Source organism: Branchiostoma lanceolatum, chromosome 6 (genome assembly GCF_035083965.1).
Source record: "Branchiostoma lanceolatum isolate klBraLanc5 chromosome 6, klBraLanc5.hap2, whole genome shotgun sequence".
Taxonomy (NCBI): domain Eukaryota; kingdom Metazoa; phylum Chordata; class Leptocardii; order Amphioxiformes; family Branchiostomatidae; genus Branchiostoma; species Branchiostoma lanceolatum.
In genome coordinates, this window is record NC_089727.1 from 4250745 (window position 1) to 4276627 (window position 25883).

Here is a 25883-nt window from a genome sequence, read left to right on the forward strand (position 1 = left end):
GAATGATATTTGTGACAACCTACTTCCTGATGCATTATAATTAGATCACTACACGTTGCCAAATATGGTCATCATACGCGGCATCCAGTGATGCCTGCCTTCTTCAAAGACATCTGTTGCTGCCTACTTCAAAGTCATTTACTGTTGATCACACCTCCGGCGTATAATTCATCTTATCAGTTTTCAGTATAAGTAGAGTTGATTCATTCCTCAAGCTAACCGACACATTTGAGAATAAAGAACAGTCCGTCTTTTCCAGGTGTTGCCTTCTCCCCTAGCTGTTTTTATGCGGTGGCTTGTACGGCTCTCGCTTATCAGTTTTCAATTGCGACAGCTGTAGCTTTGTAGCCTGAGTGCCATCCTCCGTCGTAACCGCTGGCTCAATCTTTTCGCAAGTGACAAGACTGAGCCAGCGGCTACTGCGTAGGATGGTACTCAGGCTAGTAGCTTTGTGCGGGGGTGAGAAAGTTCAATAGCAACAGCGTTTGGGTTACAGGCAGATTCTAAATCCTTTCTAAAAATACAGAGCCTGAATCAGGAACCCGTCAACACCTCTCAGAATGTTCTAGCTAGCCACGAAAGCCTGTCTCAGACAACTTAAACCATTTTGTGCTGGTCTTCGTACACAAAACTGTCGTTCTGAGCCCACCTCGACTTGAATTAATTTGTCTTGATTGAAATGGTCTGATCTTCACGAAACAGCCTGACCACAGAGCCGGCTGCTGACGTCTACTGAATACTGTGTGAACCTATAACAGAGAGACCTGGCGTGGCATGTGTGCAACCTTGCCGCTAGAATACAGCATGCACGTCCGCAAGCGCATTTTCAAACCTTTGAAATTGTTCATGATTGGATTGATAAAATGCTTCAACTTGCAACTAAGCATGCGAAGATCTAAAAGAAGGCCAACAAATGCGATAAAAAACGCACGCGCGAAAAGCGCGAGATGATTCAACTTGTCATGCAGCGCGCAATCCGGAAAGGCAAATCAATTAGGTTGCCATGGCAACTCATCAGAAACATGTCTCCTGTCTAATTTGCAGCCCTTTTCATCTGCTGTCATTGAAGATGTGGCTAGCTGCCATGGTCGGTTTTATTCCTTTCATGTCTTCTACTTGCTCGTCGGAATAAAAGCCAATTTACGCCCGCGACACCAAGATGGGCCGACAAGGTTACACATAAATGCACCTTGAATGGCGGTTCTGACGGGAAAAACATGCAGACAGGAAATCGACTATGATTGGGCATGTCAAATTTGTGTAAGTCTTTTATATGTTGACTGACATATGTATCGACAAATTTTGCTCAGTGTCACTAACAAAAAGTAGTGGATGCTACTTGAAACGTCCGACCGTTTCCAAGACCATATCCAGTCGATCGAGTCATTGCTATTTAGCGTATCATTTATATGTTGTTTGTCGTGTCAGGGCATAGCCGAAGATACCCATTTATTTATTTCGATTTACCACATTTGTGGAAGGATTGACATAACAGGTGAACTATCATCTTTTCAAGATGTCATCCCAGACCGGACTGTAGGATTTGGACCATCGCACACCGGGGCATGCCCCTACTCTTTTTCGAAAGGTGTGGTGGGTTCTTTAACGTGCACGGGGTGTGGCTCTGCCCAAACACGGGACCTCCATTTAACGTCCTATCCGAGGGACGTCCCTTACCCTAGATGAGCTAGGTACTCATTTGCACCCGAGTGAAGTGAGGAAAGTCGTGTTAAGTGCCTTTCCCAGGGGCACAACGTCGGGGCGCAAGTTCGGACATGTCTCTGGGTTAGATCCCGGGTTGCCTTGTTTGACAGCCGCGCGCTCTACACTTGCGCCACACGACGCCACTCCATAATGGCGCACCCACTATGGTGTCCACCAGCAATAATGATCCCAGTCTGCGAGACACGACGTGTCTCGGAAAAAGTATGGAGACGTGAGATATGTAAAGTCAGGAAATCGACTATGATTTACGTCGAAAATTCACGTCGCATTTACTGTTTGTCGTGTCAGGGCATGGCCGAAGGTATTTATTATGGTGTCCACAAGCGATGGTGACGTCAGTCCGCGAGTCACGACCGGTCTGGTCCTGACAGTGATTAGACCTAAACCACCTCCTCGCCGATTACTCTTCCCCCGCCTCCCTCCACATGACACCACATGCGTCAGAAACGTCTCGAAAGGTTCTGAAGTCACTGATTAATTTCACTGAGTATGGTTCGTTTTCGTCCTTTCGCTAGTTCGCTAAGGCAATGCTGCAGTAGGCTGCACATATGTTACAATGTGCAGACTTGATAAGCAACAAGTGAAAAAAGACGTCCTAAACTCACTCCATAAGATTATTAGATTTTAGTGTTCATCAGGATGAAATGTGCCCGTTTTTAAGTTAAAAAAACAACAACCTTCTAACCTCTGATGTGCAGATTATACCTGAAAATAAGAAGTAGATATGGCATATGCACAAGGCCCATGAACATATTCCTCTTCAATTTTGTGAAATTATGACTAGTAATTACGGCGTGAAATGCATGGAACTGATTGTCAATTTGCTGTTTTCACTGCTAAACTGCCTTTCATCGCTGTCACATTAATCTAATTCCCTTTGTTGACTCAATTAGATGCCGGTACAAGAACGCATCTCTAGTGCCCCAATCATCGCTTTTGATTTGAAGATAACTGTTGTTGAGAAAACCAATTATGCAATTATGTCTCGCATGTGTGGGTTACATGGCTCGTCAATGTAAGCGAGTCGGTGTCTGTGTATGAGGTGGGCGAGAGGTGCCTTTGTATTCCTGTTTTCGTACCCGGCAACACGTGCATGCATTCCAATTGCATGTCATACATACGGTTATGTAGTGATCATAGTAATACGTTTATTGCAAATCCCTGCCCGAAGGCTAATTGTAAATAACATAGATAAAGAAACAGGGCTAAACTAGATTATAAAAGAGTAATTGTCTATAACCAGTGAAGGGTTTGACTTCTCTTTTGTAAGCAATAGAAGACGTAACGTTAATGTCTCATGGCCGCCTTTTCTATAATTTGTGGGTTGTTGGTAGTTACAAGAAGAATAGTCTTTTCTTTGTATGTAAGCTTAGAGAAATTCGGATAAAGATGGTCGGAATAGACAACTCATTTCGTGCATTTTCATGAAATGAACAGTTTGAATTAAAGTGTATCATAGTAACAACCGCATTCACGCTTGACGTTATCATGATCCTATCATCCATCAACATTTTTGTTGCCATATTTGTTTCTTACGTTTCTATATTTCATATTACGCATGGTGTTATCATAAGAATTTAATCTTTTAAACATTTCATTCTAACCTTAAGACCTTGCATTTATAGACCACAGAAACGGATGCCTATCGATGTTTTTAACGTTTCTATATTTCATTAGTAGATGTTCCGCATGGTGTTAAGCAGTCATCATCAGAAAAATGACATTTGATTCTGACCTTACAGACCTTTCATACGCAGACCATAGAAACGAAAGCCGGCAGCAAGACGTTTCCCAGGCAGGGTTGGTAAAATGATGTGCCGCGTGCGACCTAACCAAATAACGTTGAGTCACGACTGAAAACACTTGCATATTACTGTTGATAAAGAACCTACGGATCAAAGTGAGGCGGGGAAATCATGGCTACTTGAGGGTAATCATTTCTGGTTTAACAATTCATCTCATTTCGGTAGGAGGGCACCCGGGGGAGCCACGACCTCATATTTTACACCATTCACGCAAGAACCGATACATATAAACACTCCTTCTTTCCTCGTACTCGACCCCCAGTGGAATACCCTGCCTGGCACGGTTGCGACGGCTCCCATCGTTGAGTCGTTCCGTGCCAGGCTGGAGGCCTGCCCACCTTAGCCCGGGACCTCAACCCCCCCCCCCCCCTACTTTGCCCCTGAAGGGGCTATTTGGGGGTACGAGCAATGTAGATGTAGTAGAAGGGCTTGATTCATTGAATGCTCAAATCTGTGACGTTTACATTATGATTTGTACTACAAGGAATATCTTTGTCTTTAAATCTATAAAAAGGAAGGGGAAATCGTAATTCGTATAGAAAATGTGACGTACATTTTGAGCTATCACATACAACTTCACAAAGTCTAAGGAGATAGTAAACACTTTCTAGCAGCTGTGTACCGTTCGAGGGGAAGTCAGAAAGTTATGTCATTAGTATCATAGCAGGTTCATTCTAATTTGTATGAAATGAGGTGAAATTTGGTACAAATTTAAAGACCACTTTGAAACAGAACCATTCTTTAAACTTTTATTCAGATTTTTATGAGCGACAGAGTTGATTTCAAGATGTTATTACTTTCTGACATCCCTCGTATGCCAACATGCTTTCCCGGTCATGCTCCCTTTTACTGTGCCTAGGAAAGGAGGGTCGACCTCACAGATGAGTACATGATCATTACCAGTGGTTCGGTGCGCTTTCATATCCTGCCGTGTGCTTTTTATAGCTGTGGTGGCGCTGCATGCCAATTATACTCTGGTAATGCTTTCCTGCACATATATGCATTTCAAGCTTGTGAGTTAGTTGGCGAGATTTTGCTGCCAGAGTTTGGTGGTTTTTAACATTGTACAATGTTTTTTTCTTAGCCTGAAAAACAATCTGCAATGCTTAAAACCTCCAAACATTCTGCAATGCTAAATACCACCAAACTCTGGCAGCAAAATCTCGCCAGTTATACCCTGGTGGTGCTTTCTTGCACATATATGCATTTCAAGCTTGTGAGTTAGTTGGCGAGATTTTACTGCTAGAGTTTGGTGGTTTTTAGCATTGCACAATGTTTTTCTTAGCCTGAGTCTTGGCCGCCATCTTACTACCGATTTCTGAAATGGTGTTTCGTGTGCACCATACTCTTTCATGTCTCTCCTCTTACCAAGGCTTGTAATAGCCACCAGCTATTCGGGTATCCCAGTCAAACCAATAGATGAATAACGCTTAGTTGTCGAATGAAGCCCATGTAATATTTCGTCGAAAAAACTACTGAGAAAGCGTGCCATCTATTCAAATGATTTCAAAGCTTAAGCTGCATGTAGCCAGCCCACAAGACTTAATTTGATTTTTTTTGGGCCATAATACGTATCTCAGACAGTAGCAGGTCGTGTACACAATGGTTTTTGCACAAGGTATCTGAATACCTGGAGCCCCATTTTCTGCACTTAGTGCATTTAGATGTCCCTTTTCATTTAGAAGCGTAGAATGTACTGTAATTAGGTGCTACCTGTTGGGCGAGGCATTACCGCAGGTCGGTTCTGAATTGATAAACAGCTGTACGCCGGTCATTCCACTTCTTCAAAACGGTAGATGATAAGAAGATCAGAAACATTTTTTCACTTTCTTCTAGTAATAATCTCAAGAAAATCTGATATTTCCATCGTTTTTGTCAATCAGTGAATGCTTATTTCTGCGCCTATGTAAATGTACCTCTAAAAATATACCATTAACTTTTGCCTTCCCGTAAAGTTTGCATTATAAAGGTGCGATGAATAGAAAAGCTATCAACGTCCACAAAGGGGAGCTCTAAGGATGTAATCTCCTGTATTTCCGGGGTGATTGCATGTCTTATTAACTTACACAGCACCTTTCCTTCATGCTATTAGAATCCGCTCCTTGGATGGCCTTGCATTTGGGATGTCATGGCAACGGGAAAAAAACACTAGAAAAAATGTAACGAATTCGGTTGGCAGGTGTCTGGCTCTGAGAGTGAGATGAAGTTTACGCAATCGTTGTATAATTGCAGAGATAACACAGTGGATTTATCAATGCAGTCAAAAAATGATAAACTGAATGGAAGTCGGCAATGAACAGTTTCCTGCCTGAAAAGATTGATTTTTCGTAAACATCATATCTTATTCCCTATAGCGTTTCATTACTGTCTCCAGTGTACGTTCCAGTTTGCCAAAAAAGCCCAACCGATAATATTGGAAGGTTTCTTCTGACACATCGGCTGCTTTTCGGCCCACTGTCATCAGAAACCGTATAATTTACGAGCCCTTGATTTAGCTTACAAAAGGTAGATTAGAGCTAGAATGAACGAAAGAGCTAGCCTTTTCATTTGAAATAACGCAAAAGACTTTGATTTGGTAGACTTCAAAAAGAAGTTGCCCTACGGATAACTGCGCAGTAGCGAACAGACGCGTAAAATTGTCTGACAGCGGAGAACTATTAGCTCGGATGAAACAAGCACAAAGCTGCTTATTTGACTGAAATGCAGATTTCAAACCCCTGATGCGTCATATATAACGTCGATGGTAAAAGGTCGCAAAATGTCAATGCACTCTGCTCTTTACTACACAGTGAGAAAGCGCGGTTCAACGAACCGAGATAACGACTACAACAACACTTCAGCACCAAGGACAGTAAAATAGCACACATGTCAGGGACAGCCGGGAAAGGAAAATGATTAGAACGCTTATATCTTTCAAACAACCAATCTTTATAGAACACAAGGTTATGAACAGCTGCGTAGATGAACCGTGAATGGATGTCAATCACATCTGGAACATCAGTCATATCGACATGTTTGTTCTCTGCAGCAGAAGGCCGGAAGTGTGCTTCGAAGCTCGTTAACGCTCCGCATCAGCGCTCGCACCGACTGTCGCCAGCAGTTTGTGTCATTTGTATTTCAAGCAGGGTGCGGAATAGCTTCTTTTTTCTCGTGTAGCTCACTGGGCAACATAAGCCAAGAGCTACGTTTTATTTATTTATTTATAAATCTTAAGGGTAGTCCCTTTAGTTATCTGAGTAACTGATTTCCAATGGAGCCCTTGGTTGCGCATCAACATTTCAGGTTGCACCAGTTCCAATGCCTCAATTTCTGTACATCAATCGTTAACTTCTCTACTTGGTAACTAGACAATAAAGAATTCAAATGTATAGATACAAAAGCCTTGAATGAAACTATAGACATTTAGCTGGAATCTTTTATAATGACATATTGCAACGATGCTTGAATTAGCCTGTGGGGAAGGACCGTCCAACAGCAGAACTGAGCACAAGATGACAGTTTGAAAGTGACTCATGCGTCTTCGCTTTCAGACTGTCATTTGAAGAGGACTGCTAAAGGCTGTCCAGCGGACCATTCGCAAAAGGGATGCAGTCTTCGCTGGCGATATCAGGTTGCGCACAGTGCTATCTATGTTTGTGAGTAGGTTGCGCCAAATAGAACATGTTTGCGCGGCGCAACTGCAACCGGGTATTTCTAACCCTTATTTGTCATTACCTCGATATTTACAACTTCACAGAGGGAGTCAATGTGGATCGATCTGTAAGTGAAATCTACTCTCTCCTGACGTTTTGCTGAAGACGGAATAACTATATTGAGTTCCAATAGCATCATTTAGGTACATATGAGGTCCAAACAATGTTAAAGAAGTTTTATGTGGTTCATCATCTTTGTACGTTGCACGTCGCGAGGAAGATCTGTGTATTCAGAATTTTAGATAATCTTCCATCAACTTTGAGTTGACTAAAATCAAGACTACTAAAGCTAGACAAAAAAAGTACTAAGAGGAGTTCAAAGAGTCGTTGAAAGTCAGCGCGTAAAAATAGACAATTTTGCAGCTGCATGCTTGCTTTTATAGCCTGTGTGGAGGTTACTGTCGTGGAAGCACCAACCACGTGGCTTTAAGGCAACAAACACGACGTAGCAAAGTCCAACGCTTAAGGTTCATCCGCAAACACGCACTTGGTTTATGCCAAAGTATCATATTTCTAACGAAGACGGGTCCAATCAGCTTCTCATGATAATTTATAATGAAAGGAAACAACACTTTGGTCGACAATAAAGTATCTTTGATGGTATCTATTTCTAGAACGTTACCGTATTATGAGATCTACATTGCGGACTTCAAATTGGATAAATTGTCCCACCTGGACAACAAATTTTGTCGGCTTGCTCCATGCAAATTCTCCTGCTCGTCATCAAAGTCCTCATCCCTTTTGACGAGTTGAGTTAAATGGATGTAAGTGAAGGTAGTACTTATCGTTAGTCTACCGCATCATTCGTATTCATCCACGGGGATCGGGAACCCGTGTTACGGTGATCTAGCCGCGCTATCTCCAAGTGCAGCGGCTTAATCCCCACAAGATCCCATTTTGAGGGTCGTTTATTTGCCCGAAGCCCGCGTGGTTAAGCACGAATTGCTTTAAATCTGAAATTAAAATCATATTGCTAGAAAATGTACTGTGCATTTGGGGAATGGATAAAAACGGCTGGATGTAGCTGATGATGGTAAGGGTCTTTGAGGGTATGCTGGCTTTGATGTATTTCTCATGGCTGTACGGCGTTTCGTTCGAAAGTCTGAGCGGCGTTGCTTTTGAAAGCTTTTCCGTGGATAATGTCCCCTGCAACATATACCACACGGTCCTACTTGTCTTTACGGATGTGCATGGATGGAAAAAACTCTCAACGCGTCGTTTGCACATTGATAATATAGAAAAATGACACCAGCATCAAATAACACGTCAAAAATGATAACCAACGTTAAAATTGATACGAACCAGCAAATTTCGTGCCAGCATCACTATAAGTGGTGATGATTTCTTCCACACCGCGAAGCCTGGCCTGGTGTTTTGTCAGTGTCAATATCTCCTTCGATGTATTCCCAAGACCTTTCAGACGACGGCTGCAACTCCCAAGACACTTCCGTGCATTGCAATGATCAAACGTCTGTGACAGGCGAAGAATCAAGCGCACTGCTAGTCCCGAGCGGCCTATTTGAAGCGCGCAGAGCCGACTTGGCGGTGAAGACTGCGCCGCCGCTCGCCTATGTGCAACAGGCTCACTCCGCCTGATGTACTGTTGCCATGGAGACCGCTGATGGCGGTAAACTCGCCGTCACGACCTGGTGACGTCACCGGTACAGCCGGGTAGGCGGCACAGACGGGCCCAATCATCTCCAACAATTAGATCTGAAATTTGCCTCCAGGGAATTGAAATTCGAAGAAATTCTATTACAGAGAAAATCGTTCGGGTTGCTCGACGCTGCACGAATCACACCCAAACATTGCAGGCCATTCTTCCCTAGCCTCTATCTGGCCCCGCGGATGGCTGGGAAAATAGTAGAAATTGGCCAAATAGAGTGAAAAGTATGCTAAGGGAGTCGGCTATGGAGAGAGGGTCCAATCTGCCACCCTAGGAGCCTGCAAATGAAACCCTGGCAATTATTCTCCCTATATACATGTATCCGGCGTAGTTAGTCTGGCAGAGACTAGCCTTTTGGGGGGCTTATAATACACGTTTTGCTGATGACTTATTTTCCGTACTGGGCCTAATGGTTACAGGCTGGATGCACAAACGACCCAGTACGAAAGATGATATAATGTTGGGTAGTTAGTCTGGTAGAGACTAATTCTTCCCTCGGACCATCAGAGAATCGAGCGAGCTTGATCATAGTGTAGCAGATGCGGGGCCTCTCCCAGTTCAAAACTGAACTAACGAGGACTCTGACTAATCTCCAAGCAGATCCAACGGTTGCAAAGACCGTATCCAACTGGCAGATTTTTTTATTGCAATCGGTTGCAATAAAACCTCCTTTTGCCAGTTGAATACGGTCTTTGCAACCGTTGGGTCTTCTTTGAGACTAGAATTTGACCCCTCTGACACAAACACATACACGCATTTTTGGTCCAGCTCAAAAATTTGACTTGAAGGCGCTGACAGTTTCGTCTGCCATCTTATCCTTTATTATCTCCATGAAAAAAGACTTTTTCGTGGATATATTGCTTTGCGTGTGCTTGCGTGTGTGTTTGCGTGCGTGTATGTTTGTGCGTCCGGATGCTTAAAGTCAGCATAACTGAATAACGTCGAGATGGATTGTAATGATATTTGGTATGTGGGTAGGTGTTGGGAGGAAGAAGGTCGATTTTGGGCCCCCTGGTATGTGTCACTGGAACTGCAATGGCGTATTTGTCAAAATGTTCCAAGGAGAATAACTGAAGAAAGGAGCAACAGATTTTCATGTTATTTTTTTCACTTCTATTGTAACAATGTGCTCACTGGTAAAGACCCCATTCTTGATCTTATGGGGCTGAGCAGGATGAAAAAAAGACAGAACGGAGCAATTCTATTTGACTTGTTTTGGTTTATAATAGACTTGACTTACTTGACTTATGTCGGGTGCCAGACCTCCTCCGAGATAGGCAAGAGGAAATTTTCCTTTCCAAAGATTTTCACTTCCTTGCTCCCCTCTTATACAAATTCATCAAAGTTGGTTTAGAAAATGTCAGAGGTGTTTTATACAGCTGTATCCTGGGTTTGAACATTTTACATGTTCTTGGTGTTGTACCTGTCCAGGACCCCTTTAGACAATACTGAACTCTTACGAAAAGCAGTCAAATTTCTTTTCTCCCCTTTTTATTTCAATAACCACCCCCCTCATATCAATGTATGGATTACTATCCCCTCTGAATAGTTGGAATGGAGTAGTCACCACTCGAACCCTCTTTCAGCACAGCATCGTCTAACTATTGCCCTCTCCAATGCTTCGGAGGGTAAGCCGGTGTGATAGAGAAACACGTGGCCTGTCAGAAATGCCACAAAATTCAGTTTTCCCATGGAATGACACAAAAGGTCAGGAGGGTGGTATTATCAAACGAAACAACTAATCTTTAAAGTCTAAAACCTACAATATTTGACAGCGTTCTCTTGAATGGATGCATGGGATCATGGTGAAAATTCAACCGATGAAATAGGTTGAACTTATACACTCAAAATGTCAGCTGCTAGGTTTCTAACCACTGAACACTTTATCTCAAAGAAAAGTTCTTATTTTACACTTCGTTGGTATCTTAACGCTGACCTCGTCACATATGAGATGAATCATGTATTTGTCTTCTCTTCCTCCTTGTAGACGTGTTTCCAATTTCCTGTCAGAAATTATAGGAAATGGAAAACATCTTCAGGTATCATGCAGACATATTATGCCTATAGGGGATATTTGACCTGTGGCATATGCGGTTTATTAAGCACTGCATGAGCCTAGAATTAGCTACGCATTTGGACGCAGCGATCCATGGTTCTATATGTCAACGGCTTCCAAAATAGAAGCAAACCTTCTGGTATTACCTTTGCAAATGTTTTTGCGTCTAAAAATGCATGTAGTCAGTGATCTTTTGCGCGGCCTACACTTAAAGAAGTCTCGGATAGAAAGGTTATTCGAAAGCTCTTGACATTTACATGCCCTCGATGAGTGGGTGCTACATTTCATCAAAGAGGTTCTATCAACACGTTGATACATTGGACGTCCTTGATTTTATGAGAAAGGTTTTTTGGATTGATGATAGCTTAAGTATGCACGTTTCATGTGCAGGAACGGGTCACGTTGCTCTGGGTTCGCACTTCTTTGTTCCACCTCAAGTACCGCAGCATCATCTGGTACATTTATTTCTCTCAAGTGATTCTGTATGGACATGTTTGTCCTTTGAAAAAAACATCACTGACTATCATTGCTCCCAATGTGATTCTGTATGGACAATTTCTTCTTTAAAAAAAGAGGATTTTCACTCATTCGATTTCGTTTCAGCTTGCAACCTACCACGTGGCTAGACCAATATGCCGCGTGCCGTTTTTACACAGGGCAGGGCCGAGCCGGAGATGGGACACGCGTACGGCCAGTGGGAGTAATGGGTGTGTGGGTGTGAATATTATCGATATCCAAGCAGATGTAAGGCTGCTGTCTGTTTTGTATGCGTCGTTTTGTCGTTTTGTACGTTCTCTATAGATGTCCTTTTTTACCCACCTTCGAAAATATGCACCATTATTGTGCACGTAGGTAGGCAGTAGGCAAGCAGGCAGTAAATTACTGCCTGCTTGCCTACTGCCTACCTGCTATTCTCCAAGCAGACGCTTCGATCGAGAGGGGTAGTTTTGTCCGGGATTTTAACGAGGAGAGGAACGTTAAAATCCCGGACAAAACTACCCCACTCGATCGAAGCCTCTGCTTGGAGAATACCTGCCTGCCTACTGCCTGCCTAAGTGCACCGGCCAGAAACTGGCCCCTTGCTTTCCAGGTGGATCCTCCAAGATGTCCTGTCCCTTGCCCTAGCCTCTGCTTCCCGGATGTTTAATGAATGCACCATAACAGGACGTTGTCCAAAATATCACAAAAAGGCATGCAAGGCAAGCCAGAGCCATGCATGTGTTTGGATGTGAAGATGTTATGAGGTTAATTACATCTAAGGAAATGAACCGATGTAAGTGAAGTCGTGATAGAAAAATGAATCGTTACGCTATTCTTATCCTGGGAGTAACATTGCCAGACTCTGTATTGCCTAGATACATGCACGACTGGCTACCTGATTTGGAATTTGAGTACTTTGTTTTCATATGTTTATTTACGTCCGATTACTCAGACCATTTAGCACGAATAATTCATAATGTTCAACTCTATTATCAGGCTTTCGTGATTATATGACTACGAATTACATTAAAAGTAATTTTCTATCAATCAAGATGTATTGATTGCTTTTAACTCCATTATATTGTGTGTAACCTAGATAAGAATGATGTGAAGGAGCGTACAATTCAGCCGACAGGTCGAAATGCTTTATCTGTACAATAATCCAGGCATTCATTCATTCAATCATAAAGTCTCTCAAAGCAACGATGCTTGCAGGGGCTTTACCATGGCCTGTGAGTTCCGACGCACGGCTACAGAAGTTGTCCGGTGTATTTTTAGGAAACCATATCTTCAGCGGTATAGCTTTAGCCTCCACCTGGCCCGTATGGATCGTAAACTTTCTGCAAAAAAAAATAATCAGCTAGGAGAGTCAGTCCACGAGAAGGTTAATATCTGTCCCTCAACTGCGCCAAATGAAACCCTATGCGTGGTGGCGAAATTCCCCAGGCAAATATTCTCTCAGTAAAGCTGGCGTAGTTAGTCTGGTAGAAACTAGACTAGAAATAGATTTGCCTTTCCACTGAAAAGCACAATATCAGCATTGCCGTGGCGCTATTTTAAGATGATCATCCGCAATTCCACTAATGACCATGGCATTTTCCAAGCGACAGAGCCCTGGCCCAATGCTGGCGGTAAACACGGTAACAATCCAGCGCACAGTATTCTCCAAGCAGAGGTTTCGATCGGGGGAATAGTAGTGGCCAGGATTTTTTGTAATAGCGCACAATGCGGGCATCGCACAATACAAGGTAGATATATAAAGCTCGATAGGCAATTAGCATTGTGAATTCCTCCGTTGCATTAAAATGGAGAAAGGCAAAGGACATAACTTACGGTACGTACGCGTAGACGTATTTCGACCGAATGTTGCAACAACAACATCCCATAGACCACATGTTGCATATCCTCCAATTCATCATTCATAATTGCAAGGGGTGAGAGTCACACTTATACGAATAAGGATATATTTATTGAAAGGTTGTAAGATAGAAATGCCGAGCCAAATATAGTTACATTAAATATTATTATTACGAACAATGGACGGGACATGCTAAAGGAACGTATTGTAGTATTTGGTAGCACCAGAAGTAAGGGCTTTATATTTCGCACCGTGTATTTCGGGCGGTTTGCTTTTGCGTCGATTATAAATGATGGATTTGTGACAAAATAACGGGAATATGTTGGTTAAAAATATGAATCTGAATGTAGATAGTCATAATATTTGCATTTTTTGCCCCAAAATTGTACATTAATACGTAACTGTCCATGACATTAGAAGTGGTCTTAAAAGTGCGCATTTATTTCGTTTCATTTGATGGCTTGTCTCAAAATAAAGTTGCTTGTTTGTTGACCCAACGGACTTGCTGTACATGAAATGTCAAATCGGCCAAAGCAGTAATTGTAAACAAACTGTATTTTCCTTGAATGCCGTTGTTTTGAACTTCCCGCGCAGCCTCGTTTTCGTCTTGACCTCTGGTGAGGTCATCGCAATCCAAAATGGCGGTTTGACGTCAGGAAATTTGTCGTCTGGCCTTGTTTTCGGTATTTTCGCCGTAATATTTATAAAATGCCGACAACTTTACAGGACAGAACGAGGTAGCAGTTAGCAAAGGACCTTCCGGAGCAATTCTAAGCCGGACATGGTATTGAACTTTCCAATAGATGCCGAAATATCCACGGAACAAGCCGACCCTGAGCTCCCGCCCGGCCGGCCCCAGCTTGCGCAGACGACATCTGTGCAGTGTTATCTGTCAGAGCCGAGGTGTTTGCAGGCGACAGGTTTGCCCTGGGGACGGTTCTGCTCTCTGCAACGATGGGCTGATTAGTAGAGTCAGCGTCGCCATTTTAGTTCTGTAGGATAACATTCGGGAAAACGGCTCTGTAGTGTTTCCCGCGTAGCTTGTTCGTTGTCGCTCGGTCGCTTATTATTACCGGAAGAAAGATAGCTAGCGGATTTAGGTATCACAATTTAGTGGACCATGACACTGTCGCAATTGTTGATGTCCTGTGAATGACCCTTGGCAAAAGAAGCCCGTCTTTTTGGTGAGAATATCAAGGAAGACCGCTACCAGGCCACCGAAATAACGCCGAAGAACGTCACAGCGAAAGATAAACAGAACAAGTGGTTGTAAAGATGGCGCTTGTTCTGGGGTTGGCACTGGCCCAGGGGAGCGAATCTCAGTACAGCCACAGCAACCTGAACGGGTCCCTGCTGAACCCAGATAACATCAACGATGTAAGTACAGTCAATGTTCGCAGTAGTACCATTCTAGCACAATACTGTGATTCTTGAAATGTTTGCATTGGGTTTGTTTTCATGGTTTTTGCAGTGACCTTGCTGCTGCATATTCATGATGCCATGAATATGTCTCTCTTGTATCACTACTATAGTAAAGAATTGTTTCAACTGTAAATTAAGAACACCGTGACAACCTCATATGAAACCATTGTGAAGTAAATGAATGTACAGTAGCATAATTCTCACAGTAGCGTAGTTTTGACAGAGAAAGTGGAGAAAGTTGGGGGAAGGTGTAACATCATCTTTATTACATCAGTATGTGGGAAAAAAGCACACAAGCACATTTAGAATACATACAATAGCATCAAGGCTAGGGATGCACTGTTAACTTATGTTATGGTATGGGGATTTAATGTTTAACTGACATGGCAGGGCAAGTCCCCAAAGGATTACTGCCCAAAGCTAGTTTGGCTTAAGGGATTATGTCTATATATAGGCTATACAATAGAGGTTGCTCAAGAATTGCCACACCCATATAGACTAGCGACATCAGTTATCCTTATGAACTGAGTAAAGACTTCTGCATGAAAAATGAAAGAGAGAATTTTTAAACAACAAAAAAAAAAAACTCACCCCCTTCAAGTTGTGACCCAGATCTTTTGAAAATCAAAAATGCTAACGTTACATGCAATACCAATAAACCATGGCTTGGACGTAGGGCCTTTTTCCTTCTAAGCCACAACAAATATGTATCAAGTTTCTCAAGAGATTTGAAAGCAATTAGTGATTAAGATAGTAATGAAGCACACAGATTAATTCCAGTCATAAATTCTAAATCAGAACATCGGTCATAAACAGTCAAGGGTGCATCAAATAAGTGTGAAGATCAAGTGCCAGCTTTTACACTTTAACTTGCTTTCTTGTCAAGAACACGTTCTTACTATAGTACCTGTCCAATTTGATGCAAAATAAAGAAGATCTCTTTGCACCCTTTCCACTGGAGGCTGTGACTGCTATGTAACCAAACATTTGACAGGGCGCTCAATGAATTTCATAGATAAAGTCCTTTCTGTTTTACATGTTTTGTTTTTTAAATCCTACTTTTACATCGTACATCATATTCCAATTATCAAATCAAGGGTGGTACATATCTGATTTTGGTCGCCCAATGGTCGCTCAACAACATCAGTCTTGTGGAAAGAGGGCCTACATGTATATTATAACTGGCCTAAAGATCTAGACCATCACCATTACATCTGTATATACATGTACCCATTTATACATACATGTATCTAGAAATATGCAATGTGATATCTAGAATAGTTCCGTTTAGTTATCACTGTAGATTTGATATGATAAAGTAGTAATTAGAATTGTGGAAAAATACACCAAGATTGTTAATTATGTTATCTGTACCTTGCCATACATTGTCACCGATACAATTGTTGTGCAAATAAAATCATTCGTTTATTTTGTGTCACCAATGGAATGTCCTGTACCATTTTGTGACTGCACAATCTTTTCCTCTGTTTCCCAGGACCTGAGGAAGGTGAACTCTAACATCATCTGGCTGCTGGCTGCGGCTGTGCTGGCCTGTGGCTGGGTTCTGTACCTCACCTACTACAACTCTCGGGTTCTGGGCTTCATTCTCACCCGTATACTCAACAGATTTGTCAAAAATTGCCACATAAAAGTCGGTAAGTACAGGTGTTGTAGGCTCCATTGGTATCTAGAAGTAAGTTTGTAATCAAGCTTGTAATTGGTCAAAACCAGTAAATGTGATATTACCCATTGAGTAAAGATTTTTCAGTATTTGAAGTTAAGGCCAGACCAATCTATTTTCTTGGTTAACGGAATAAAAAAATCCTAGATTAGAAAAACAACATGAAAACAGAATCTCAGAGAAATGTTTTTACTTTGGTGCACACAATTTCAGGGAGTGAACAGGGTCAGGTGCAAGTTTTCACCCCAGCCTTCTGTTTTAATAATTTTTTTGGTGCTAAGATTAAAAATAAAAATCCATTAACTAAGAAATTAGATTGGTGTGGCCTAAAGGCAAAAATCTGGATCCTTACTTCTTCTATAGAAGTATCTAATTCATGTATATTTAAATACATTTTAGCGCTTTCCCATCGATAGCATCTCATTCATTTATAGGTTCAAAATATCAAAGTAATTTTATCATCAAAATTTTTCTCCCTTGGGAATAGCACACACCGAACCACACCACACCATGCCCACGCCCATGCAGGGGAAAAAGTTTGCCTGTAATTTTGATCATTTGTGCGTTAAAATATGCAAATTAGTTGATCCGAAGGGAATTGAAGGTTTACAAATCTTAGGTTTCACACCCAAAAAATTTCAAAGGATTTGTGAATTTAAAAAAACAAAAAAACAAGTTGATTCCCGAGGGTCTCAAGTCTATTCCCAAGGGAGGAAAATTTTGATGATAAAATTACTTTGACATTTTGAACCCATTAATAAATTCTCCATTTCAAATTTTCCACGCGAAAATTTTCCACGCGTATTAACTAACTGTTGTATTTTTTCCTCCCAGGTTCGTTCAGTGTGTCAGTGCTGTCAGGAAAGATCATGTTCCGTGATGTTCACTACATTGATTATGACAGATCTATCAGGTAATATGAACAACTGTTCATTCCCCTCAACTCAGAAATATACTTACAGATTCAATATAGAGTCATGTTTAAAAACTAATATTGCCTTGTGAAATAATGTATAGTTTACACCAAATGTCTTTATGAGTGCCAAATCCTAAGGACAGCTTTGTTAACTACCTTTAGTAGCAGATTGGGTACTAGGAGATGACTTGATAGAAGAAACTACGAGGGTGATTAAAAAACAAACGCAATTTCTATCATAGCAGGTTCAATAATTGTAAGTGGGACATAGTGGGTCATACTTTACTGCTAATTGAACTTCTCTTTTACTGCTGTTCGTCTCCAAAAAGCTTCCAAGGGTGTGGTCAACTTGAAGTCAACTCAGTCTCTGGTAAAAATGTGAAAAATACAGTGATTTACACATGTACACCAACTCAAGAAGAGATGTTCCTATATATTTGTGCAAAATTTCAACTCATTTCATCCAAAAATGAACCCGCTCTGATAGACATTGCATTTGTTTTTTAATCACCCTTGTATTAGAAGTCTGTTTTTCTTGTTGTATTCAGCTTTACTGCTATTCATATCAAAACAATGGATTTGGTAGTAATGTCCTCTATAATCATGATTGAATATTAGACTTGTTCTTGGGCCGTGTACAAGGTCAAGTGTCATTATCTTATTCTTTTGTAGTTTGGCATGACTGTTATTTTCTTTCCTTCCTTAGAGTTCAAGATGGTGTAGCAATCTTTCGCTGGTGGAGACCATACATTCCCAGGGAGTCAAAATATGGTATGTGTTATAAGTTAGAGCTACTGTTGTAATTTTAAGTAGTAGTCCACTGTAATTTTAAGTGCTGGTTATAAAGTATGATAAAAGTCTTACCACTAAATGTTAGAAGAAACAATAAGGTGTGTCTTCTTGGAAATGTGGATGTAATTAATCGGTTTATGATAAATGCATCCTCCTAGTAGCTATTTTGCCTGTGACCTTAAAACTGTACATAACATTGTAATATGATCACGTTTTAGTCACTTTTCTGCAATTTTCTGACATAGCAAAATGAAATGATACAGCAGTTGACAACTGACAAGTAAAAATCATCAATGTAGAAGTTTCACCTCGTGCAATCCTTGTGCCTTTTAGACCCAACTCCAATGGACACCCGGTTGAACCTGTACCTGAATGGGTTTGAGTATCACATCTACAACCGGTCTGATGTTTACGGAAAACTGGAGAAGGCCTTTGGGCTGGACCAGACCATGGGGTTCGAATACGACCCACCTGATGATGGCAAACAAGGAGACAGAGGGTATGGTTAAAGGCATTACCTCAGCTGCTCATGCTACTGTAAATGCATTTAAGTTGACATGGTTTTGATTTTGCGGTAGGGAGAAAATTGAGTGTTCGCGGTGGTTAAGTTCGAGACAATAGTAGTTAGGTTTGAGACAATAGTAGACAAGGGGGTAGGAGGGCAAAAACATTTTGCGGTGGTTTTAAGTTTGCAGCAAAGAACTTACCGCGCAAACCTCGAACATAGAACCACCGCAAACATTTTTGCATTTACAGTAGTACTATGATCATAGTGGTTTTTTGTTCCTGGTTTTTGCAGTGCCCTCACCACGCACTGAAAAATTATCTATACCGAACAACACATATTTTTTGTCAGTAACACATTCTGTAAGTGTTTCCACCATAGACTTTAAAAATGCAAAATGCATCTTTTTCCCCTTTGAGCTTAACTGAATTTACAGTACCGGTATCAAAGTCCAGTCAATTTTAATGTACACAGTGATTTCTAATGGCACAGAGAGACATTATAATTGTATACTCATGTAGGATAGAATACACAGAACATACATCATAACTCATGTATTGTACACGTGTACATGTGCACTCAGAAAGCCATTTTGACATTTAGCTCCAGTCTATCCAATTCATTAAGTCTAAGACAGGGAGAGTTTAACTACAGGTGGTGCAAGTAGAGAAAATCATCTAAATACTCTTGTCTTATTGGTCTTTTTTCTGTAGCTCCGAGACTCCAGAGAACACGGAGGAAGAGGCAGAAAAGGAGCCCATATGGCGAGACCTCATCCCCTTCATTAAGGCAGACATCTATACTGTAAGTGCAGCAGCTCTTGTCCTTAGGCCACACCAATTTATTTTCTTGGTTAACGGAATAATAAACACATTTTTTTTAAAACACTAGATTGGAAAAACAACGGGAAAACAGAATCTCAGAGGAAAGTCTGTACTTTGGTGCACACAATTTCAGGGAGTGAACAGGGTCAGGTGCAAGTTTTCACCCCAGCCTTCTGTTTTCATGATTTTTTTTGTTGGTATAATTTTTAAAAAAATCTGTTAACCAAGAAATTAAATTGGTGTGGCCTTATGTCGATTTCCAAGAACATGCTTTCCTATTCATAAACCCGGCCTGCATTAACAAGTACAGTGCACCAGGTGCTGTACAACGTAGGGTTGAGGATTAATAATCTTCGGCTTCAAGTTACAGATGGCGGTGTTAGGAAAAGCCAAAGGTTTGGGCAGATTTACATGCACAGATGTGTACTTGGGTGTTTTTTTGATTGGATGCAATTTCCCATGTCACCTTGGATTTTTACTGCTAGTCTGAGAATGATGTTTTCACAAACTTACACTTGTATTTATTATATTTGTGTGTGTGAGTATATGTGTGTGTATGTGTGTGTTTGTGCGCGTGCGTGCGCATGTGTGTGTGTGTGTGTGTGTGTGTATGTGATTTTCAGCTAAAAATGCAGATTTCAGAAAAAAGCACATCCACCAATCAACACTGTAGAGACTTAACATGCACAAAGAATACAGACAGTTAGAGAGTTTCTAAAATCTTGATTCCAATTAATACATTGTGTGGCATTTTAGGGAAGGATCGTGTTTGGTAACCGGCTGATCCCAAGTACGTTGTGTCTGAACTGGGAAGAGGCTAAGCTGGAGTACACCACCAAGTGTGCCCACAACCCTCTAGACAAGTACACACACTTCACAAAACAAAATCATGATTCTGTGACATGTTGTTTTTGTACAGGGAAGGATCGTGTTTGGTAACCGCCTGATCCCGAGTACGTTATGTCTGAACTGGGAAGAGGCAAAGCTGGAGTACACCACCAAGTGTGCCCACAACCCTCTGGACAAGTACACCCACTTCATCAAGGCTGAGGCCGAGAACGTCAGGGTCATGCTGTCCAAGAGCCCCAAGTATGAGGGGGACATGGAGGAGTAAGTAAAAGGCTTGCATATTAAACTTGAATAGCGACCAGTAGTATTAATATATATTTGAATTATTTAGTCTCTTGTCACAATAATGCCAATCTCTCCTAGTATGTGTCCTATTGCTCTGCCACATATACGTTTCCCAAGTGCATGCACACTTACAATTAGCCTTCAGGCCTGAACTTGGCATATAAACGTAAACTTGCATTAAAACTTGAAAGTGACAGTGTGAATTTGCAGTATCATGGCTGTTAAGATTAGAATATTCCAGCTGTACTGTTAATCTTACTACAAAGGTTTTAATGATGAAAAATTGATAACTTGGCTTTCCAGCCTGTTTATCATAAATACAACATGTACATGTTGACTGATAATAATATAACACTATTTTGACATTGGCCTGGAGTCCTATTTTCAATTTTCTATCTCTACTGGCAGGAGTCAGATAACTTTGATGATGCTGTACTGTACACAGAGGGTGGTGCTATGTATTGTTAGAACAAGTTGTGTATTTACATTGTAAAGATTTGTACATAGTTGTACATGACTTTGAACCTGTTGTGTTTTCCAGGCCTCCCCGTTTTATGGGAGAGGGTTTTGTGGTGCTACAGTCTGGAGACGTCATTGTATACTACTATTGGGATGAGCCTGGTGAGCACTGCAAAGAATGACATTTTTCAATATATTAACTTATCCCTGCTGAAGTAGGCTTTAGGTTATAGGGTTAGGCAGCAGGGCTGTCTCCAGCTTTAAATTTTTTTCCATCCCACTAATTCTTTGAGATCCATCGTTTTGATTTTCGTTGTCATTTTAAGCCTACAAAAATGCATTTTCATCAATTTCCCATGAAGTTCCTATTTTTGGGACGGACAGGGTGACATTTTTTCCGTCCGGACAAGCAAATCTCCATCCTGGGACGGAGGGATGGGTCCTGGAGACAGCCCTGGTTAGGCAGTAGGGAGAAGGTTCAAGCTTGTGATAAAAGCTGTATGGTGGTGATTATCAAACCATACCATTTGCACTGAAATGTCTTAGAACAAACAAAATAATGCTGTGATTACTGCAATTTATTTGCAGGGACTCAATTTTTTGGAGGGTAGTGGAAAGGAGGTTTTCGCTGTGTTTTAAGTTTGCAGTTTAAACACTATAGTAACACAAAAACAGATGTTTGCGATGCCATGATTTCCAGGTGGAGAGGCACTGCAAAAAATATTTCAAGATTCACTACTTTATACATGTACCTAGCTGTTAAGACTTGTATTGTACCTCTGCAGGCCGTATGAAAGATGAGATCCCGGAGAGCACAAACCCATTTGACATAGACATTCCTCCCGTCTGGAGAATGGACATCAAGTGTGGGAAAGGAACAGACATCAGCTACGGACCGTGGGTCGACAAACAGAGGTATATGTCAACAATTGCCTTCCCTTATTAAAGTACCTCCCTGAATACGGAGGTATTATGTTTGGTCTGTTTGTTTGTTTGTCTTACTGTGTGTTCAAGTTTGCTCCCACTGACCAGGGTCCGAGTTTGTTCCCTGGCTGAGTTGTAACCGGAAACTGGCAAGACTGAAAGGTTGAGCTGGCCTGCATAAAAATTTCTATGGTAGGCTCGCCGGAAGTGAACGTTGGCACATACCCAAAAGTCAGGAACCTGAGGATGGCTTGTGTCTCTGAGAGTGGAGCATGCAATGTGTAAAATGGACATGATTGTGTTATGTTTTGTCTAGAAATTTACAAAAACTTCTTCACATAGGCAATATGATTGAGATTACATTTGTTTTTAGCTGATTGCTGTAGGAGTTAATCCGTGATTTGTACTATTTTTACTGTACAGAGAGTTTCTTCAGAAGTTCTTCCTGCCTGCTGACTACCAGTCGTTGGAGGTGACGGAGCCGGTGACCACGGGCCAGCTGAGACAGTACACCAGCTTTGACATGTCTTGTACTATTTTTACTGTACAGAGAGTTTCTTCAGAAGTTCTTCCTGCCTGCTGACTACCAGTCCTTGGAGGTGACGGAGCCTGTAACCACGGGCCAGCTGAGACAGTACACCAGCTTTGACATGTCCATGCACCTTCAGAACGACGCCACCATCGACATTCTCTTCTCCAAGAAAAAGGTATGGACATACAGTCAAAACTGTCCAAGAAGACCACTTAGGGGACCAATAAAATCTGGTTTATGTGGTAGCTGATAATCACAGTCACAGGGCACTCCCACCCCCCAGTGATGAGTCCCTGCCCCCGGGGGCCGACTTGCCCAGAAGGACTTGGGTTGCCCTGAACCGGGCAAGGGCAAAGGTGGCCAGGACAGGTGACAACCTGCTACGGTGGGGGAAGATCAACAGAGGACCCCCAAACTCTGCAACACCTGATGAACAGCTGCAAACTCTCACCTACCTGCACAGACTCGGACTTGCGGGAAGCAAACGAAGTTGCGCTGAACTGGACTGAGATACATTGCGACAAGCTATGATGAGTCACAAGATTACCTGAAATCACAGACACAAAGTGCATGGAGTTAGGTGGGGGTGTATGTGTACATTTCATTGCAGTATCCAATAATCGGTCTAACACTGTTTGTTGGTTCCCCAGGAAACCAATGCTATCCACATGAATGTGGGTCGAGGGTCGTGTATAGAGATGACCATCCCCTATGTGGTTGAGGAGGGCGGTTACGTTACCAAGGTTACCAGTCGACTGCTGCACCTGGACGCCACCACCAGTCTGGAGTACAGGTCACTACTGGAGGCGGAGACACTCGAGGTTAGGCCTAGATTCATACCAGGGTGCGAAATACTTTTTTGAGCCAGGTTGCCCATGTTGCAACCAAGGGCAAATGCTAGGTTGCACATCCAAATTTCAGGTTGCTCCAGCAACATTCACCGATTTCTTCAAATCAAGGTCGTATGTAGCGTATAATACTACTAACATTTCAAAATATATATTAGATAGTATTGTGTTCCCATTGACCTAACAACATCTTGTTTAGCTGAGGGCAGTGTGTTTTCGTCTTTTTCAGCTCAAATTCCACGATCTATGAAGGGTTTTGGATGGTTTAAAACGAAAAAGTGTTGATTTCTTTATTTCAATTGAAGATTTACCGAATTTTATGAGAGTGACACTGTGTTTTTGTGAGCTTCCAGGGCTCCGATTGAAATCTTTGGCTCAAAATATAAGGTTGCACACTGCGCTACCTGGGTTTGGAATTAACTTGCACCAACCGAAATGTTGTTGCACTGTGCAACGTGCAACCAGGTATTTCGCACCCTGCATACTGAGCTTGAAATCAGACGTCGGCCTGGCGTACCGGTTAGAGCGTTGAACTCGGAATCAATAGGTCCCGAGTTCGATACTCACCATGCCCCGACGTTGTGCCCTTGGGAAAGGCACTTTACACTACCTTCCCGGACGGTGGAGTGACGCCCACTGAGCCTATTCGGCTAATCTGTCAAAATGTGTGCCAAAAAACACACTGCGGATTTGGTTGCCGATGTGCCAACATCTAGCACATTTGCCACTGAGAACCGTTAAATTTCTTTTTCTAGAAATCAGAATGATTTTAGATTTTGAAAGCTTTTGGAAACAAACCCTACAGTATATGCATGATGCTACTGTCCAAGCACTTGCTGGCTAAAACTAAGTTGAATTAAATTTAAATGAAGCAGCAGACTTTTATTAAGTTGTAGTTATATGTAATAGTGCACTTATCTAATACAAAATGATAAATTTGTGATCATGTTTGCTTCAGACAGAATGTCTTTAAAACATGAGAAATTCCACTGATTGTCATAAATTTTCATCCCAGAGTGCAAAGTGTTTTGTTAAGTAGGTATTACTAAGTTCCATAAAATGGTCATTGTTAAAATGTAGCAGAAGATGCCATACGTTATTTTTTAAAATCCTCCCACACCACAAGGGGTATAGGGCGGTGCCCATCTCCGTTTCATAGCCCTGGGCCACACTGTGGTGCAATCACTGCAGTAGGGGGCTAGTCCACTGGTAGTGGAGTGTGTTTAACTTCCATACTGTTTCAGAAGTATGTACCATTTTTATGAAGTCTTTGGTATGACTCAATGCGTCTCTAGTCTTGTCCAGAGGTGTCCTACTCAGGCACGAACTCGGGCCTTCTGGTTCCAAGTAATTTGAACCAGATGTGGTAAGTGACAGAAGCGCAGGCCACTACACCACAGGGACACCCTGCCTTAAATTATACCTTGTACAATAAAGTCTATCATATACACTTCAGATATCGATGGATATAAACTACCCCATTGTGTGGAACCAGCCCCAGCTGTGGTCCTGCGACATCGTGGCCTGTAAAACAACAGTAAACTTCATCTTTGCACACAAGTTCTTCATCATGGGTAAGTGGTTTTCACATACAGCTCTTCCATTCCAAACCTGATTACTCTTTTGTAAATGGTTTTTGTCAGGCTGGTAAATTACTGACAGTGTGTATTAACTAAAGGTTCCTTGTACACAACATCAAACAAATACCTGGCAACGGTTCTGTAATCATTCTGCTACTTTCCTCAAGGCAATTACTTATTACTCTTTTTAGATGAGTTTCCATTATCTTACTTTTGCATTTTTATTAACTTGTAGTATACACATTGATTTCCATATTGTCATCATGAAGGCTGTAAGAAATGCTTTCAGTTTAGATGTCCATTTTTTTATGTAATTCATTCTTTTTATCTCATTGTTTTGGCTGTTCATCACGCACAGCCAGGGCAACCCAACTAGCATGTGGCTATTACAAAGGGCTATCCCTGCTGACAAGGACAAGACATTATGAAAATATTGTCCATATAACATGTAGATCACCATTAGTTTACTGATTTTGTTTTTGTTTCAAAAGGCTTTTCTGTCCCTCCTTGAATTTTTACTTTAAACTAATGGATGTTTTTTTGACTGAAAACTCTCTTTGTTCGGTTTAGATTTGATTGATGACTGGGGCAGTAAGACCATGGCAGACATCATGAGCTTTGTGCCGTACACGTGGAAGTTCAACGTGGCGCTCAAGGAGTTTGAGTTCATCCTGGTCACCAACCAGTACAACTGGATAGACTGCTCCTCCCTGAAAGACAATGAGAATGGTACAACTTAAATCATGTGGTTTTAATGACATTACTACGTCTCATCTTGAATTATACACATAAGAATGTTTTTTTATTTTTTTATTTATTCCAACATCAAAAACGACACATAGCGATGCCACACTCAAGCAAACACGCTTATTTAAGCAGCATCACTAAACACGGATACAAAACATGTGGCGAAGTATGGTACGGGAACAATACAGGAACCGAGGTGTAATAGAAACAGTAGTATATATGTAAAAGAAAATAAAC

The 25883-nt window shown here is 41.6% G+C and overlaps 1 protein-coding gene across 1 annotated transcript in view; it reads left to right on the forward strand.

The window, feature by feature from the left end:
- The first annotated feature begins 13910 nt into the window (after window positions 1-13910).
- The window catches only part of LOC136437199 (bridge-like lipid transfer protein family member 1), a 90505-nt gene continuing 78532 nt past the window's right edge, over window positions 13911-25883 (forward strand). The window contains 14 exon segments of the mRNA XM_066431680.1: window positions 13911-14659; window positions 16200-16359; window positions 17220-17298; window positions 18008-18072; window positions 18427-18592; window positions 19312-19402; window positions 20179-20334; window positions 20336-20532; window positions 21098-21177; window positions 21801-21930; window positions 22490-22646; window positions 23122-23292; window positions 24776-24893; window positions 25470-25628. Coding sequence (XP_066287777.1) covers window positions 14558-14659; window positions 16200-16359; window positions 17220-17298; window positions 18008-18072; window positions 18427-18592; window positions 19312-19402; window positions 20179-20334; window positions 20336-20532; window positions 21098-21177; window positions 21801-21930; window positions 22490-22646; window positions 23122-23292; window positions 24776-24893; window positions 25470-25628 — 1831 coding nt within the window. The 5' untranslated portion in view covers window positions 13911-14557.